The 18,643-nt window shown below is 53.6% G+C and overlaps 1 protein-coding gene across 4 annotated transcripts in view; it reads right to left on the bottom strand.

The window, feature by feature from the left end:
- Positions 1-690: 690 nt before the first annotated feature.
- The window catches only part of CNTFR (ciliary neurotrophic factor receptor), a 39,670-nt gene continuing 21,717 nt past the window's right edge, over positions 691-18,643 (bottom strand). For 3 of the 4 annotated variants that reach the window (XM_039247018.1, XM_039247019.1, XM_039247017.1), the window contains exons 4-10: positions 14,181-14,414; positions 7,268-7,385; positions 6,927-7,093; positions 5,571-5,734; positions 1,961-2,141; positions 1,385-1,550; positions 691-1,293 (exon numbers count right to left, since the gene is read on the bottom strand). In XM_039247018.1, the coding sequence (XP_039102949.1) occupies position 1,293; positions 1,385-1,550; positions 1,961-2,141; positions 5,571-5,734; positions 6,927-7,093; positions 7,268-7,385; positions 14,181-14,414 (1,031 nt within the window). In that variant the 3' untranslated portion in view covers positions 691-1,292. Of the gene's footprint in view, positions 1,294-1,384; positions 1,551-1,960; positions 2,142-5,570; positions 5,735-6,926; positions 7,094-7,267; positions 7,386-14,180; positions 14,415-18,643 lie in introns of those variants that run through there. The other variant, XM_039247021.1, reaches the window with a different exon arrangement.

Below are 18,643 nucleotides of genomic sequence, written 5' to 3'. Positions count from 1 at the left end.
CAAAGCCTACTTCTCTCCTGCTCACATAGAGTCCTGACTATAATCTGACACTGGGGTAAACCTTGTACCCCACATTTCCAGTCCTGAAGCACAGGTAAAAGCCCTAGTCACATTCCAAGTGGCCTCCTTCAAGCAGCTTCCCAGCCTGCCCAGGCCCAGTATGCTCTGCACTCTGAGCCTTGTAGCCAAGATGAGCCCCAGGCCTGACCTTCTAGAAGTCCTGGGCTGTGTCTCCTGAATGGCAGGGATGACCACCTTTCTTATCCCAAGGATGAAGTCTGAACTTCTCACCATGCATCTTTGCCTCTGTGGGTAAAGCCTAGGCATTCATGGAAGGCAGCTCTGGAGATGACTGCTCCCCTGTCAGGATTCAGCAGCCTCTAGGACTGACTGGACATCCTCATGTGGGACCTGCCTTACTGGGACCCCTCATTCCCCACAACTCTATCCCTGGCCTCCAGGGAGCCCTATCCTCCAAAGAAGCAGAAAGCTCCACACATCTGCCTGAGAGCTAAACTGCCTCTTCCCACCTATATAGAGAGAACTGTCTCTCTCCAATTAGAATTTCTTCCCTCCTCCAAGCCTAGAAGGGGAGGAACCCTTGGAAGAAGGAAACCCTCCCAAAGTGGGTCTGTTCCAAGGACTCATGAAATGATGACGTTTAATGAGAACCCCCAACCCTCCCACCCCTGTATATACATCTATAAAAAATTCAAATACAGCAAGTTACCATTGAGTCAGACTAGAAGGGACTGACAGGGCATTAAATACTGTGGGGTAGGAGCAGGGAAAGGGAAGGGTCATACAAAATGGGCAGAGATGGGGGAGTGAAAAAGTGTGGGCCCTGGGGGGAAGGGGATGGCTGGGCCCCCCCAGCGTCAGGAGCTTATAATCTGATGGTGGCAACAGAGACCCTGGGACAGACAGGAGGCTGGGGCAGGAGGAGAAATTATGGATGTGAGGGGATCCCCTCAGACCCCCCAAGGGCTCCTGGGAGTCGCTGGCATTGGAGGGTCCAGCCCAAGGGGCCAGGGTGGGGGTGGGGCTGGGTCTTTGGTGGGTGGGTTGGCTACAGGATCCTCCTCTCTTGACGGAGGGAGGAGGGCCGGTGAAGTGTGGCGGAGCTAGGGGGTGGCAGGCCCGGGCCTGCCGGGGTCTCTACAAATCATGTCTGAAGAGAATGCAGAAGGTCCTCCTGCCCGTGTGCAAAATAGAAATTGGGGTCTGCGGGCTCAGCTCCGGCCTCCTGCTCCTCTGCAGGTGCGCTGGCATGTCCTCACGGGATGCCGGGCTCTGGGGAGACAGGGCAGGGGGCTGTGAGGGATGAGGGTGGGATGGGGATCCCCTCAGGTTCCCCCCTGCCACCCAGCCTTACTCAACTTACCAGATCAGGAGACTATTGGCAGTGGCGGCAGCAGCCAGGGCCAGAGTCACAGGGACGTTTATCGAGAAGGGTGCCGAGGGTCCTCCGCCGCTGCCCAGCTCTCCAGGGTCACAAATCTTCGTGGTGGGTGGGGGTGCCAGTGAGCTGGTGGTGCTGGTCGTGGTCTCTGGGGAACATGGGGGGAACTCAGGGCAGGACCAGGGCTACAGATCAACCCAGCTCTGGGGGGTTTCATGAGGTGTATTGTTCCTGCTCCCTGTGTTAGACAGTGCTGCCTCTCCCATCAGACAGCCCCTACTTCCTCTCTCAAACACATCCTGCCTCGCCCATCAGGCAGATCGTGCTTCCCTAACGCTCAGAGATGACCCCTCCACCCAATGGCCCCTACCAAGAATGTCCAGACAGCAAGGACCAGGAACATCATGGGCAGGACAGATAGACAGGAGTGTGGCAGTCACAGAGTACCTGGGGCAGAGGCTCTAAGGCTCTAAGTCCTGGAAGGAGTTGGAAGGCACGAGATAGAACCAGGCAACAGCGCAGGTCACTGAGAGAACAGAGGGTGGGGGATGGGCTCACCCGGGGCCTGGGCCTCAGTGGTGAGGTGTCGTGGCTCCTCAGTCCAGGGCGTGGCATGGGCGGCCACACTCCAGTCACTCCATGTCCCAATCTCATTGTCCTTGGCCGCCACCTGGATGATGTACTCCTTCCCGGCATAGGCATCTGTGATGGTGTGCGCTGTGCCATCTGACAGCTCTACCTGCAGCCAGACCACGGGAGAGGGGTAGGGGGCCCTGGGGGTTAGGAGAGTGAGACACCCCCAAAAGAACTGAGAACACTTCTGAGCACAGAAGAGCGAAGATCCCCCCTGGAGGAAATGAGGATTTCCTTGGGAGAGAGAGGAGATATTAAGAATATTCCTGAAGAAGGGTAAAGACATCTCAGGGAGGAGACCCCGAGAGAGGGAGGACGATCCTTAAGGAGAATAAGAAAATCTTTAAGGAGACTGGAAGCACCTCCAGGGGAGCAGAAGGAGGACTTTGCACAGTGTCTCACTCTGTTGTCATCCCCGCTTCCTCACAGCTCCCAACCTGAGCCTTGATCTCAGCCCCTGCCTGGAGGTGACAAGAGTAACAGAGTAAGAGAGGGTTGGTGATATGCTACTCTTTCCCATCAGGAAGCAGCATTAAAACAAAACACAACACAACACAACAAAACAACAGAAGCAGCTTAGAAGGAAGGTTACAAACACAGCCAGGCTGCCTGAGTCCAAGTTTTAGCTCCACTCCCTATGAGCCAGGTGACCAAGTTACTTAACCTCCATATGCCTTGCTGTCCTGAGCTGTAAAATGGCATTAAACCCTATCTCACAGGGGTATAATGGGGACCAAACACACTTCAGTCAGCTCTGTCATCATCATGGGTTCCAGCTCAGAGCCTGGCTTCCCAGATGCCCAGTGCACCCACTAGCCTGGCCCCAACGAGACCTCCCACTCTAGAAGACTGCAGTATAGTTATCGCCTTGCCTGAGGTGGAAGGGGATGGGGTGGGCAGCTCCCAAGACACAGGACAGCAGGACAGCTGCTCCGTTTCCTCCTGGAGGCATCACCACCCCCACCCCCGCCCAGGCCAGCCCTATTCTGCTGGTCTCCCCCACCCTTCAGGCTGGCCTGCCTGTCCGGCACCCCTCCCAGTCCCAGGCTGGGCTCTGGTTCATCTCAGCGGCACCCGCCGCCTCATTAAGCCTCCTCGTAAACAGGGGCAGCCGGCAGGGGCGGAGGAGGGGGCTGCTCTGGGCCACGTCTGCCTTCAGGGCTTTTTTGGTCCCTGTTCCAATCTTCCTTCCCAGAAAACTGGGGTCTGGGCTACCTACCTGACAGGCTGTGAATACATGTGCACACGTGTATGTGCATTCCTATGTGTGAAGGTGGGTTTAAGTAGAGCAGGAAGCCCTCCAATAATCCCCCTTCCATCCCCCATCTGTGGCCCTGAGGTGGGAGGCACTGGTAAAGGTCAGGGTCAGGGTGAAAGTCATTTGGGGCCCAGACCTGGGCTCAGTAAGCCCTACTCCCAGACCTGGAAGATCAGTGGGCCCCATGCACTCTCCTCTCCTGGAGTTGGGGCCCAGTTCCTCCTCTGGTCTCCTATACCCTTTTGCCCTGCAAAGGCCCCCTCTGACTGAGTAGCCCCAGCTCCTTCAGCTCCTTTTCCCTCTTGTCAGGATTTGACCCTCAGGCTTCTCCTTTGATTCTATCCCCCCAGATCTTCACATCCGTCTTTCCCCAAAGGGAGAGAGCTATGAGGAGCAGATCAAATTACCACCTTATTGGTGGGCTTATGGTGGGCACCATACCTCTAGAAATGTGGCCCAGGAAACCAATCCTTTCTTGGCAGCCACATCTCCTAAGCCTGGGCCCTTCTTGCTAGGTTATCACTGATCCCTTAATCTATCTCCTTAAGGGAACGGCTCTTCAGTTGGCAGGAATTCTCTAGTAACTAACATCTGCCTATCCTCAGAGTCCTCCATCCAGGCTGCTGTAGCACATGTCAGACATGCCCTTTAGCCTCCCTGCTGAGTTAGGGCCGAGCAGAAGATTCAGGGAACCCGTGCTGGGACCCTATACTCGCCTCCCCCTTGTCCATGCACAGATAGCCCCTGTGAGACCTCATGGTGTCCATTCTTGTATAATTCCTGGCCTGTATATCTCATTTCCTCCTGAAAACCCAATGTTTTTCTCTCCTCATCCCTCTCTCCCCCCTACCAATCAATACACCTGTTTCTCTCCAATATTAAGGATGAGAGAGAGTAGACTGTATTTAGAGCAAAAGTCAAGCTCAGAAGAGCCATAAATCTGCCAACGACAATGCCAATGAGATATGGAACAGGAAAAGCACATGCCAGGTCATACATGTTTTTACCACAGAGTCTGAATATTTTGCTCTGTCCACATCAGTTTGGGGGTCAGTTCTGCTGTGCATGGCCTTGGCATGTTAGTCACATACATGTACGGAGCATGGTTCCTGCTGGAGACCACGTGTATGTATGCATGTTCCCATGTGTGTGGTGGGCAGTATGCCAGGTCCACTGTGAGGCGTGTGCACCGCGATGCGCAGGGCTGCTGCCTGTAGCTTGTTAGCAGGGGAGGGGGGCTTGTGAAACTAGACCCTGGTTATTAGCAATGCATTAGGTGTGGGCAGCTGGCCAGGCGGGAGGGACTCCGGACTCTGTCAGGGAATAAGTGAGCAGCCTTTGTGGGGGCCAGGCCTGCAACCCGGACAGGCACCCTGGAATCAAATTACGCACTTTAAAGGCTAGCTGGATGGGAGGCATGAGGAGATGGGGCTGAAGCCTGGGTGGGTGGGTTGACCCCTGGGTGCCAGCCTGGGTTGGCCTGTGGCCCAGCCCCAGTCTGACCCCACAGACCTCAGGGGCCATAAAGAGCACTTACAACCCTAAGGGCCCAGTACTGTCAAAGGAGAGAGACCCTTAAGTCTTCCCCCAAACCCCTGGCTGCTCCCCTGAGCTACTGTAGCTTGATCAATATCCCAGACCACAGCCTGACCCCATATCAGCCCTTATCCACTGCCTAGTTCCCAGCCTTGGCTACCTTCTGACCTGTAACCTTGAGCTGACCCCTAAGTTATATCTGACTTTGGAGCCCTGACACTAGTCATTGCCTGAACTCACTCATACCCCTGGAACAAGCTTGACTCCACTGCCTGATTCTGAGCCCTTGAGCCCTTGAGACTATAACTCCTTGAGGACAAGGACTGTCCTGCTCCTTGGGTCCAGCACAAGACCGCAGCCTGGGCCTGAGTGTAAGAGGGAGATGCCTGATCAGGAAGGAGAGCCAGAGGTAAGGAAAGGGAAATACTAACTGCCTTGCCTACCATCTCCCTTCCAGGATTTCTCCCCATTACCCCAGGTGCCACAAAAACAGATGTGTTCCCATCACACTAATGGACGTCACTGGGAACCCCTTAGAACCTCAGATCAGGATACTTCCCTCAGCCCCATCTGGCCTCCCAGGCCTATCTGATTGATCCCTTCTCCCAGAGGAAAGCCTCTCTGACTGCCCTCAGGCTTCACACTGGAATAGCTACCAGTTGACATGGGCCATATGGATTCCTCCCATGCCATGTGGCTCTGATTCTGGCACTTGGGATCTGGGCAAGGCAGGGCACTCACATGCTGCCACTGGTCCAGGATGAGGGGTCGGTAGCGTAGAAAGAACTTGAGAGGAAAGGACTCAGGGTCAGGCCAGGTTGAAGGGGTCTGCCAAGTCACCTCTAGCCGGCGAGGGTTGCTGGGTACTGGTCGGGCTACCACATTTTCTGGAGGGTCAGGCTTCACTGTTAAGGAGACACAGCTTCATTACCACACTAATCTCTGGGAATAAGCCCACTTTGTCAACCCCAGTCACCATGTCCACCATCTCACATTGCCAACTCTTGTCATAATTGTCATGGTTGCCACCCCTCTTCTCTGTTATCAGTTTTGGCAACCACCATTAACAACCATCTCATTATTTCTACCTCTCACATTCCTGTTCCCACCAAAGGCCGTCACTACAGTCACTGTCACCAGCTCATGATAACGATATCCCAAATTTCATCCCATCATCCCAGCCCCATGCTCATGATGACCAGCATTCCAATTACCAAGTCTAAATGATGGCTCCACCATTACCAGCATCACCTCCATTGTCATATGGATCACCCCCTCCTGCACCAGCATCACACACTCCCCTCAAGCTCAGCTTTTCACCTTAACTCTTCCAGGTCCAAACTGGGATACAGTCTACCCTGGAAGAGTCTGGATTTGAAGCTGTTCTGTGCGTCAAGGTTAAAAGATAGTCTACAGGTGTGGCAGATCTGGGTTGGACTCCAGGAGTCTAAGGACCCAGGTCATGTAGATAAAGTCTGGCTGGGAGACTCAGCCAAGGCATGAATGGCAGGCATAGGGTCTGGCTGGGATGGAGTAAGAGCAGGCAAGGGGTCTGGCTGGGATTGGGGCAGGCAGAGGGTCGGACTGGGGTGGGACAGGGGCAGGCAGAGGATCTAGCTGGGGTGGGACAGGGACAGGCAGAAGGTCTGGCTAGGGTGGGACAGGGGCAGGCAGAGGGTCTGGCTGGGATGGGGGTGGGGTGAGGGAGGTATCTGTCCCAGTCCTGTCTCCTGTTCTGACACCTCATTCATCACAGGCCGTAAGGAAGCCATTAGCGTGGGGCGGGGGGTGGAGGCTGCAGCTGCACAAGGGTCTGGCCCAGCCTGTCCCCCTCCCCCTCCTGAATACTCTCAGAGCCAGAGAAAGTATGGGAAGAGCTGCTGGAAAGGTCTCTTGGACCCTATAGGTAAAGGACACTCACTCAAATATTCACAGGTATATACATGCCACGAACACATGTACACATGTCTATACATGCCACATATACCTATGCACACATGTGACTATCCCCACCAATGCCCATATACATCTCTGGCACACACCCACTTACACACTCCCACTGGAGTATGCTGCAGGGACCACCCCCTCCCCACGCACCAATGGTGAACTCGTCGAAGGTGATAGCTGTGGCGTTGTGGCCCAGGGCATTGCTGACACTTATCGAGACCTTGTACTTGATGGTGGAGAACAGGTGCATGTAGCGGATGTGGCAGCGGTTCTTGAGGGCTGGGTCCTTCTCACAGACCATAATTTTGGAGCCATGCCTGGGGAAGGGTAAGGCCCAGGCACTGTTACCAACATCAAGGGTCAGGTGGGGCAGAGGTTGGGGGAAGGTCAAGCCCAAGGCTGGGCTAGGGTCTGGACTGAGGGCACAGTGGGTGGCTGAAGGAGAGGTCAGAGGTCAGGGTTGGAACCGGGTCACAGGCAAGTCTACTCACAGCACGGTCACATTGAAGGTGTTGGGGATGTAGGTGGGGGTGGGCAGATGCCAGCTGCAGTAGAAGCCCTTGGGGTAAGTGTTGGAGCGGCAGCTGAGCACAGGCTCCCGCGGCGGCACTAGGGGTGAGGACAGCACAGTCAGGGTATTCTTGGAGCCCCTAGTCCCCTGAACTAGTGTGGGGACAGGTGGGCCCCAGAACCCCAGCTCTCCCCCCTTCAACCCATCAGCAATGCCAGAGGTTGGGGAGGGGTGGCTGTCAGCGAGGGTCTGAGGCTTCCCAGGCCGCAGACAGCCAGATGTTTAATTAAAGAAAAACAAGGGCTATATGAAGAGGGAGCCCCCCCCACCTGCTCAGTGGAGGCGGGAACTGTGGGGGAACAGGGGGCTGTGGGCCTCAGCTCATCAATCACAGGATGGAGATGATGTCTGGGGGAATCGGCCCCAGCCCCACGTCTCCTGACACGTTGTGTCCATTCCCAGAGAAAAACTGTGCAACAGAAGCTGGGGGGAGCAGATGGTCCTGACTGGGTCCTCTGGTTGCTGGAGTAGTCAGTGTGCTCCCTGAAGAAGAGTCATCCCAGGCTTTCCCCTTGTGTTAAGAAACACAAGGACAGGCCTGCTGGTTCCACAGAAGCAGTGGCACTGGGTGGCTGTACATGTGTGTATCTCTGTGTAGGTGTCTACATGCATGGGCATATATGTTACATGTGTCTCTGTGAACAACCCATGATGGAATGTAGAGGTATCTATGGGCATGGCTCAGATTGTGTGGCCACGTAGTATTGCATGTGTGTGCACAGGCCTATTGAGAGGAAGCTACTGTTCCCTTGGTATATACCTCACTTCCAAGCCCTAGCCCGCAGCTCCTCCATCATAAACACTTTAAGAAGCTCTTTACTTGGTTACCAGCTGCCTTCACTCCAGAATGGGGAGTCCCAGAGAGGTATGGGGATCTGTCTGGAGTCACACAGCAAGCTAGGGCTGGGATTAAACCCCAGGATGGGGATACCCACCTACATGACCACACATACACACTTGGGAAGTCCCTTCTGCTATCTAACCACACTTCTTGCTGCTGTGAGCACTTAGCCCAGCTGTCCCACCCTCAGGCATTGGGTAAGGCGTGAGGACAGCCGGCTCAGGTTCCTGGAAGGAGGCAACTTCTGTGATCTGACCCAGGCAAGGAATGTCCGTCAGTGGCTCCAGGGACACTGACACCTCCCTCCCGTGCCCCCCCCCCACACCCCCTGCCTGACAGGTGGACAGGAAATGGGAGGGGGGCAGTTGAATAAGCCAGGGACTGTGAAGGGGGGAGTGCATGTCTACACTTGCTGAGTGGCCATGGTGACACACAAGGAACTATGGGCTTTCATCCACAGTGTACACATGATGGTGACTGACTCTGTGTGATTACATGTACATGTCCAATATGTGTGAAGTATATGTGTATTGGGGCCGAACCCCCAGGGCCCAATCTGGCTTTGCAGTAGGAGAGCTGAGGGGGTCAGAGAGGCATCTGGAAACCTTGGGTGTATGTAGCAGCTAGGGTGGGCTATGCTGTGGGCAAAGGCAGCTCCATGCCCCAGACCTGCAGGGGAGAGCCAGAGCCAGCTGAGCCCCCACAAGGGGCAACCTGCATTCTATCCACTGCTGTCTGCCTCCCCTGGGAAGCTTTCCTGGCCCTGTGTCCATCTTGTGTCTGTTCCATGTTCATCCTGTGTGCCTCTCCTATCCCTTCCCTATCTGCCCAGGGGCGCAGAGGCATGGGGGTGGGGTGGGGGGTGGCCAAGGACACAGGAAGTGCCTTGTGGGGGCCTGTAGGCCAGGCCAGAGTTGGCAGCCACCCCAGGAAGAAAGGACATTCCGAGGTCGGCTGAGAAGCCTCCACTCCCCGCTCCTGCCACCCTCCCTTACCCCCAGCTTCAAAGGAGAAGGGTGCTGGGGGTGGGGTGCTGGGTACTGAAGGCTGCAGAGTCAGCTCCCTGCTGCCTGGGACTCTTTGGAGGGCAGAGCAGGCCATGGCACTAGATTCACAGGCCCCCTCCCCCAGCCAGCCTCCCCACTGACCAGTCCCCTCCATTCCCTCTGACCATCCACCCCCGAGACCAGCCTCCCCCTCAAACCAGTTCCTCTCTCTGACTGGGCAGGTCATGGGGGACCAGGGGGCCAGGCAGGGCTTTGTCTGTCATCTGGCTACTCTTGCCTGGCCTTGGGCCCTGAGTAGGGAAGGGCTTCGGTTTCCTGACAGGGACCAGGTTTCTCAGAGGGAAAAGGAGGAAAGAAAAACAAAGAAAGGAAGAAAAGGAGTGACTTGCTGCAGCTGGAGCCCAGCTGAGGGGCCGGGTGGGCGGAGGTGGGGGTGCTGTGAGAGACCAAGTGTGAGGTTGTGGGACAGTGTGTGATCAGGCCTGTTGTGAGTGTGCTGCAAGATGGGGAAGAAGCTGTTTTTAAGACACTGCAATTGTGAGGCTGTGTGTTAACTCTGAGAGGCTTCATGTGTGTGACTGACTGGGCAGTTGTGTAACTTTGCAATTGGCTATGTGTGATTCCGGGCAGGGCTGTTTGATTTCAAGATTGTCTGTATGTGTACGGCCAAGTGGCTGAGGTACTCTCTGAGAATGTGTGTAAGTACGCCACTGCGTCTAAAATGCAGTGACAACAAGACAACATACCTGAAACACTATATAGGAGATGGAGCTTAAGCCTGAATGTATTTTTTCAAACTGTGGGTGTGGGAAAGTGCCCAGAATTTCAAGTATGTTCACATGTATGAGCGGAACACCATGTGAGAACATGTTAGTGGCTCTGTGTGAGCAAAAGCTCAAATGTATTTGTGTCCTGTCACAGTCTGGGCATACAGACATGTTCCTGGATGCCCAGGCATCCCAGGTTGCCCCTTGTGGGGGCTCCTGAGATACCCAAGTGACTGTGTCAGCCTGCTGGCAGAATGTCCTTGGGTCCCATGCGGGGCCGTGTATGCGTGTACATTGCCCCCGCTGGCCCAGGGTTTGTTTGTTTTCCTCCTAATTGGCTTGTTTTTCCATGTCCAGTCTACCAAACCGCATGTTTTTCCTCTCATCTCGCCAGCCTGCCTGGGCTGGAGCCCCCGGCACGCACGAGGCCTGCTGGCCGGCCCAGAGACAAGGAGAAACAGGCTGCCCACACCCCTGGCCAGGCCAGATCAGGCTGGGCGGGGCAGGGTGACCCTTCCAGCTCCAGCCCTGCCCAGGCCCACCCACACTCCTCCTGTCTGGCATCAAACCCATGGCCTGTCCCAATCTTATCTCATGATATCTCTCAGTGCACCCCAACTTCTGGACTCCCACATACCCCTGTCCTGCCTTCCCACCTGTCCTTTTCTCCCTGACATCTTCAACCACAAGCTGCTCTTTCTTTCTCAGCCAAACAGGCCTGAGGGGGAAGCAGTGCAGAACCAGGGGTTCTGGAGTTCCTGTCCTGACCAACCAAATAGATATTTAAAAATTGGATAAGGAACTGTCCATTTTAAATTAGTAAATTACTCTGATTTGTTTTGTTTTAGCTTAAAATCAGAAAGACACTGAATCAACAGTCTAGTAAACAAAAGGATGCTACTAAAGGTAACCCTGTGATACCATTTCCTAATATGGGCAGTCCTTTCATCATCCTGGGTGGGGACTCCTTTGGGCTTTTTGTGAGCATCCACTTGAGGGCAGGGAAGTAGTTCAGGGATCAGTCTGGTTAAGGGGACTTTAAATAGATACATTTTTTTGAATGTTTATTTATTTTGAGAGAGAGAGAGAGAGAAAGCATGAATGCTCGTGAGCAGGAGAGGGGGAGAGAGACAAGAGAGAGAATCCCAAGCAGGCTCTGTGCTGTCAGTGCAGAGCCAAATTTGGGGCTTGAACTCATGAACCATGAGATCATGATCTGAGCCAAGATGAAGAGTTGGATGCTTAACCAACTGACCCACCGAGGTGCTCCTCAAGAGGATATTTTTATGATCAGTTTCCCTTGAAAATAGAAATGTGAAAATCATATACAGCTAGGATAAATATGAAATATTTTTTGGCTCGAATTACTTACAAATCAGGGGTAACTTTGTCTTGTCCTCTGAGTGCTGGCTAGAAGAATAACTTAATATTGAGTGTTGCCAAACCCAGTCTCTTGTTACTAATATAAAGTGACTGAGACAATCATGATTAATGTGCCCTGTGCCTCTGACCACCAGCTCTTTAGAAGGAAATAAGGCAATGAGAGATAAGTACCTGTTACTATAGCCAATTCATGGCCAATTCTCCTCTGACAGGCAGGGCCTGGGGAATGATCAAGCACTATATATAAAAGGTCTGGACTCTGGTGACAACAGGGCAGCTGTGAGCATGTCCTGTGGGTATAGACTATAGACATTACTTCCAGACCCAATTTCCCTCCAATGACCTCTCAAAGATCAAGTCATTAGGAATGGGGGCCCATGTCACCAAGGCCTAGCCATCCTGGCCAGCCTTGTCCATCCTAAGGGCTTCTGGGACTCAAATTGAGAAGACTGGGGTGTCGAATTGGTCTCATCCTTCTTCCATGGCACTCAGTGTATGGCCTTTTCTGTGTGTGAGGACCTGGGGCTAGGCAGAGAGTTCCACTTGCAATGGCCTTCATGGTGGGCCAGAGAGAACTCAGGTAGGCTGGTCCTGTATTTCTCAAGCTGGCCGACAGGGGTCATTCCACCCTTGGCTTGCAACTAAGACAGCTGGCTATGATTGCCATATTTCCAGTTTAAACACATAGAAAACTTTTCTGTGTGAAAAGGAATATCTCTCCCAAAACATATTTTCACCCCTCCTCTAATCCCACTGGTGGGTCAGTGTTTTGTGGATGACCGTGAGCAACCTTTCAGTCTAACATTTCCAGTGACTGTCCATAACAATCTCCTGACAATGGGCAAAGGGCCTGCTCCCTCAAGCATCTCCTCCCCTCAGCAGCTCTCAGGGAATAAAGACACCACCCTCAGAAAGTGGGGGGCATCACCAAAATGGGATGAGGCCAGAGAATAATATGAATCTTTGGCTCAAGGAGAAAAGAAATGGATCTGTGTTCAGAGCATTTATCCTTATCCTATTGGTGGGTGGCTCTGGCTGAGATCGGTGCCTGCTCACCTGACCCTCAGCAACACTGATAAGTTCATCATTCCAACTTCTCTAAACCTGTCTTCTGAATCACATTCACTCACTCTTCCCTCTACCTTCCTGTTGGCCCTTATCTCTTTTTGTGGCTCATTTCTCTCCATTAACCCTTTAAAAAGTGATGGTCTTGAGGGCCCAGTTCTGGGTCCTCTTCTCTCCTCATCCCAGAGTCTCTCCCTTAGCCATCTTACCCCATCCAAGGCCTTTCTCATCCCATCCCCAGCCCAGGCCTCTCCTGAGTCCTAGACCCTCAGATCCACTGGCTACAGCCATCAACTCCCAGATGTCCCCCAAGGACCCCAACCCAACCCATCTACAGCAGATGTTGGTGGTGCTGCAGCAGATCCCTGGCCCATACCTACTGCCCTCTTCTGCAGTTATTTGCCTAAGAGCTTTCATTGGTCACCAAAATCTGCTTTGCCTGCTGAGGCATTAGGCCAAAAGTGCAGGGGAATTAAAGCATCCCTGCCCCCACCCCCAGGAGACTTTTTCAACCAAGGATGGACAGGAGCTTCTGAGCTCCCTCACCCCCCTGCAGGAGAACTCCTGAGATAGATGTCTGCATGGGCTCTCAGAGTTCTCCCAGAGTTAAACTGCAGCTGCCCAGAGGGTAACTGAGTAACTGGTGGCTGGATAAATCTGTCTTTATTGGTCACCTTAACTTCCTTTTTCTATCACTTTCTCATTTCCTTACGGTGTTTCTACCACCTTGCAAATAAACTGCTTGCATACAAATTCTCATCTTAGAACCTGATTCTCAGGAAACCCAAACTAAGACTACCTACATATTAGTATCCAAATAGAATACACTATCTTTTCCTCCACGGACATTTCCACCTTGCCTCTGTCACAGTGATTGGTAGCATTAGCTGTCTTGACTCCTCCTGCTCTCTACTCTCCTGTCCTCTTTACCTCCAATCTACCACCAACACCTGGAGGTCCAAACAGCCCCTCTCAACTTCCCCAATTCCATGTCCCAGTCCCTGGTCCTCATCATCTCTCCTGCCCCAGCAACAGCCTCCTTCCTGCCCTGGCACTGCCCCATCCAACCTGTCTCTCTTCACCACAGTGAGAAGGATCTTTTAAGAACATAACCCTGATCATGTCACTCCCTAGCTTCTAGGATCATTCCCTTCTTTAGCTCCCTTTCCTCATTTACACCACCCTCCTAGCCTTGGAAGCCTTTTCATGCTCTCCTAGCCTTGAAAGCCTACAGTCATACTTAGCTCTCGGCCAGAAGTGACTTTTTCAATGTAACCTCCAAATCTCCCAAGTCTCCATGTGCCTTCTACTCCAGGAAGCCTTCTGTTTTTCCCTGGAGCCTCCCAGAGTGCCCATTCCTATACCCACAGAACCAGCCTCTGTGAGAGCACACCATGAAGTTGGCTCCCTCCAGCTCGGAGCTGCGACCTTAAGATTCCTCCCTGCCAGGCCCCAGCTAGGCCATGCCCTGCCAGCCCTCCCCGGCCCATCTTGTCATAAGGAATATGATTTCTGGATCTAAAAGACCTCTGGGGGTGGGACGGGGCTGCGATACCTGTGCAAAATGCCCAGGGGTCTCAACTCAGTGGGAAACACTGGGATCAGAGGTCAGAAGAGAAGGCTAGGATGTGATTGGAGGACAAGGGTCAGGGTGTTACAGCCCCCCTCCCTAAAAGGAAGAGGACTTGATCTGAGCTAGGGTCTGGGCCCCACAGACAGTCCTCTTATGTGGAGTGGTAGGTCAGATGAGGGCTTGGGAGCAACACTTACAGCCGACATGTAGTAGGACTTGGTGGCGCAGGTGCCAAGAGTCACGGTGGAAGCAGGCGTAGAGGCCACTATGGCCCAGTTCCAAGCCACGGAGCACAAGCTGAGAGCCGTTGAGCAGGTCAGGGGCCAGGTCTGTCCCATTTACCCTCCACGTCACCGCTGCATCCCAGTTTGCTGTCCCACACGGCAGAGTCACGTCTGAACCTAGGCGCTCGTACTGCACATGGGGTGCCTCTGTAGGGGGTGGGGAGAGCACAGGGCAAAACTCACAGGTCACAGGCCTGCCTGGCACCACCAGGTGAATGTGCATGGATGAGACACTGTGAGGAGTCTAGGCCAAGAGGCTCTGTGTCTGATGGCCTATCAGGAGAGGAGGAGTGTGTAAATGTTCTCTGTGGCTGTGCAAGTGTATAGGTATGTGAGTGTCTCCAAATTTGTATGTGTGAGTGCACATCTGGGGACTTTGTGTGTGGATGGATGATCTGTGTGTACATGTGTGAGAGAAAGAAAGTTTGTATAGCATGCTGGAAGGGGTTAAATCTCATTGAAAATCCAGGTCACGTTCAGTCACTAGGTCCTTTAGAAAGTTTTCTTGACCCCTATGACCCTAACCTCTTGCCACCTATAGGCTCAGCCCCAATCATTGACATCTGCTACCCAGACAAGCTAGAGCTGAGGGGCCCTACTTCTGGACTCCTCTCTCTGTTTCTTGTCCCCATCTTTGTCCCCTGTCCTGCCACTCTCCCTCTCCCCAACTCTGGCCCCCCTGACAAGCTGTCCCCTAACCTGCCCGACTTCAGCCATCCAGGGCTTGGGCAGCAGCAGGAGAAGGGAGATCCAGGATAGGAGCCCTAGGGGACTCCTGGCAGCTATCAACTTTGTGAGGCAGGAACTACTGAGGTGGGGGGAATGGGGGTAGTGCTGGGACCAAGAGAGCTCTCTGACCATTCTTCTCCTGCCCCCATGAGAGGCCTGTCAGAGCCAAAAGCAAACCCCAGTTCTGGCCTCAGCAACCCAGGCATGATGGACTGAGCCCAGGAGACTGGAGTGGAAGGGTGGGAGGGAGCACCTGTCAAGAGGCAGCACTAGGTGGGGGAGGTGAGTAGGACACAGAAAATCGGGACACTGATCTACAGACAACAGCAGAGAAGCAAATATGTAGAGCTGGGTGATGTGAATGTAATCTCCTCATTCCTCATCCTGCCCCCCAAGCCTGGAAGGACAGATGCTTCCCAGGTCTCGGCCAGATCTGTGGAGTGAGGGTGGGAGGGGAAGAGCAAAGCGGGAGGGGGGCAGCGGGGTAAGGGGGGCTGCGGGATCCCTCGTTAACACTCGCTTACATCCCCCCTCTAGAGAGCCACCCCGCTGAGTTGGGGGATTTTCAGAGGCAATTCCTGTTAACGAGCCAATTAACTTGGGCCAGTGGCCTCTTAATTAGACTTGTTAACACCACCAGGACTGCAGGGGGTAGGGATCCCCCTATGCCACCAGCCACCCCTCCCCTCCATCGCAGCCCTCTCCCCAGTACTGCTTTTCTCTGTGCTAGAACATCTGTCCCCAGTTTGTTGCCTCTGTCACCCTTCCGGTGCCAGGGTCTCTCTGTCTTCAGGTTTCTCCCCTGCTGCCTGTCTCTGTCTTGCCCCTCTCTGAGCCTCTCGGTCCCTGTCCCTGGTTGGAGGAGAGGGAAGTAGGAAACCCAGCCAGCCTTGACCACTCGTCCTATGGGGGCCGGGACCAGCCAAACAAAGGATGAACGGCGGAAGGGCGGTGGCTGGGGGCCTTGGAGGCCACAGCTGTGAGGCTGGACCAGAGACTAAATGGGGGCCTCCCCCTGACCAGAGGCCCAGTGTCCAAGGCTCAAGCCATAGACCCCCCCCCGCCCACCCATCCACCAGCCCTAGCCATTAAGCCCCCCTCCAACCTCCCTTCTCAAAACTTGGAGCTTCCAGGAAACATGCCAAGCCCCTCTCTCTGAGCCCTGCCCCCTCCCTCACTAACAGACATTCTGCAACCAGCTGCCTGAGGAGGAGGCTGAAAACTGACCGTAGGGGAGGGGGTGTGGCCACCATGGTCCCAGCGGCCACACATCAACACTGACCAAGAGCAGCTCAGAACTAACTTGGACCCAATGTGGTTCTTTAGTACTGCAGGGCAGGTACACCCGTAAGATGAGGAAACAGCCACCTAACAGCACAACAAATATAATGGCAATGGGATAACACTCCCAAGTCACCTTGTCTGCCTCACAAAGGGAACAGAAACACAACCTGACAACAATGACAAACCAACAATATAAGGGCAGGACAGGAATGAAAACAAGACAACGCAACGACAGAAGACAACCACAGGCCACAATGCAGAGGTAGAGGGGGCAATATGACATGATAATCACACACGATACACACTGTTACAACTGCTACAATAACACAACAACAGCAATACAGGCAGCCATGCAACAGCTCTAAAGATGGGAATGATTTAATCCTTTGTCTCTGGATAGCTCTCCTCCCGCCCTGTGGGTGCCCCTACTGATGTGCTGTCCATTTCAGAAATTAAATCAAGCAGCAGGGGGAGGATGGGGTTCTTGGCCTTGACGCGGTGACAAATGCTCCAAAGGAATCAGCTGTGAAAAGGTTGTTAGAAGCCAGGATGAGAGACAGAGACAGGATGAGGTCATGGACATGGAGAACACAGAAGGACAGAGCTGAGGGCTCCCTCACACCTGCGCACACAGGCTCACATGGGGACCACATGCCGGAAACAGTTCCCCCAGGCGTCTTAAGTAACTTCACATAGCCACACACATGGGATAAGGACAGTCACCACAAGAAGAACAAGCACACACAGAACAACTGTCCACAAGGTCACAGCCACACAGGGACACCATCCCACTTCAGGGATGGTTAACACCTGATACAAGATGATCATATGCATACACAGGGAGGGCATGCACAGTGTCACCCAGAGGCACAGTTACGTTTAAGGGCACAGTCTCACATGTGGGAGACAATTTAACAGGGACACAAACATACAAAGAGATAGAAATTATCACACTATCAAACATAGGATACAATCTCAACCGCAAGGACAAAGCTCCACAAAGAGTGTGGTCACACACAGACAGACAATGTCACACTCAGGGCAGAGCCCCCAAGGATACAGCCACACAGAGAAATGCATTCCAATAAGGACATGGTGTCACCCACACAAGAGCATAGCCTAATGCACAAAGACAGTTAAACTCTCAGAGATATAGACTTAACACTCAAACCCTTGGTCACATGTGGCTCTGCCTTTACACACAATGTAGGGCAGGGCCCAAGCCAATGGGAGTGGCCACTGGCAGGTCTAACCAGGTGAGGTCAGCACAGGAGCCTAAGACAGACTGACTGCAGGAGGGGGGTTAATGGGTTAACCTTGTGGTCCTTTCAGTCCCTGCCCATTGGGGAGCAGCATCCCTGGGGTGGGCTAGGCTCTTTCTGGGTCTCAATGTCGGTCTTACAAGGAAGAAGCCACCTGAGGCTTGACCCACTGCCCTCCTTGAACCCATACCCTTGAGGGTGGCAGGATCTGCTCTGTGCCTGGGTCCCAGAGGTGTCCCCACCCTCTCTGCCTCTACCTAACCCAGCCAAGGTTGGGGTGGGGGCAGGACCCATCCAAGGGGAAACTCCCAACAACTTAGGGCTTGCTCAAAGAGTTTTGGGGTCAGATCTTATACTGATGTGGCCATGTAAGGTGCTGTCTCAAATGCAGTTTGAGTGCTGGTGGTCAAGTTAAGAGGGCACCTGTTTCCCAGCAGGGGTGCAGCATCTTGCTCTGTGGTGTTGGGAAGAACTCAGCCTTCACTAGACAAATGGTAGGGGAAGGGCAGGAGGCTGCCAATGACCCAGCATGAGCAATCCCTGCCTCCCCCATTCTAGCTGACTGACCTGTCCCCTTCCTTAGCATGCCAGACCACTCCCACTTGTCACCCTGCCCACGTCTTGTTCTCAGTCCACCATCTCTGCCTCCATCTTCCCTCTGGGATAGGGGAAAGCAGTCTAGGCCACTGTCTCTCTCAATGCCTTCCACTACACCTCCCACACACCCCCAGGGATCCCATTTCATCAGATAATATACAGGGCCTTACCCATAGCAGCCCCCAACTCCTATCTCACCTGCCTGTTACCCTATAGCCACTCTAGTAGGAAGAGGAAGAGATCATCAAGCCAGAGATACCATCAGCACAGGACCACATGGAGTGACTGGAGGACTGTGCATGTGAGACAACATCAGTGGGTCACCCAGCATATCACTATCATATGACTCATGTCCTTCTGTATATTCATGTGTTTGTGCCAGCAAGTGCCAGTGTATGGTCTTGGGTGGATGCACAAGGAGGTGAGAAGGGTTCATGCTCAGCTCTGGGTGGGGATCAGCAGAGAGCACCATCCCACCCCCCAGAATCCTCTCCTCCAGCACTC

The sequence above is a fragment of the Hyaena hyaena genome, unplaced genomic scaffold (assembly GCF_003009895.1).
Source record: "Hyaena hyaena isolate Hyena2069 unplaced genomic scaffold, ASM300989v1 scaffold_289, whole genome shotgun sequence".
NCBI classification, from domain to species: Eukaryota; Metazoa; Chordata; class Mammalia; order Carnivora; family Hyaenidae; genus Hyaena; species Hyaena hyaena.
The sequence above is the reverse complement of the archived record's forward strand: the minus strand, read 5'-3'. Positions and strand labels throughout refer to the sequence as shown.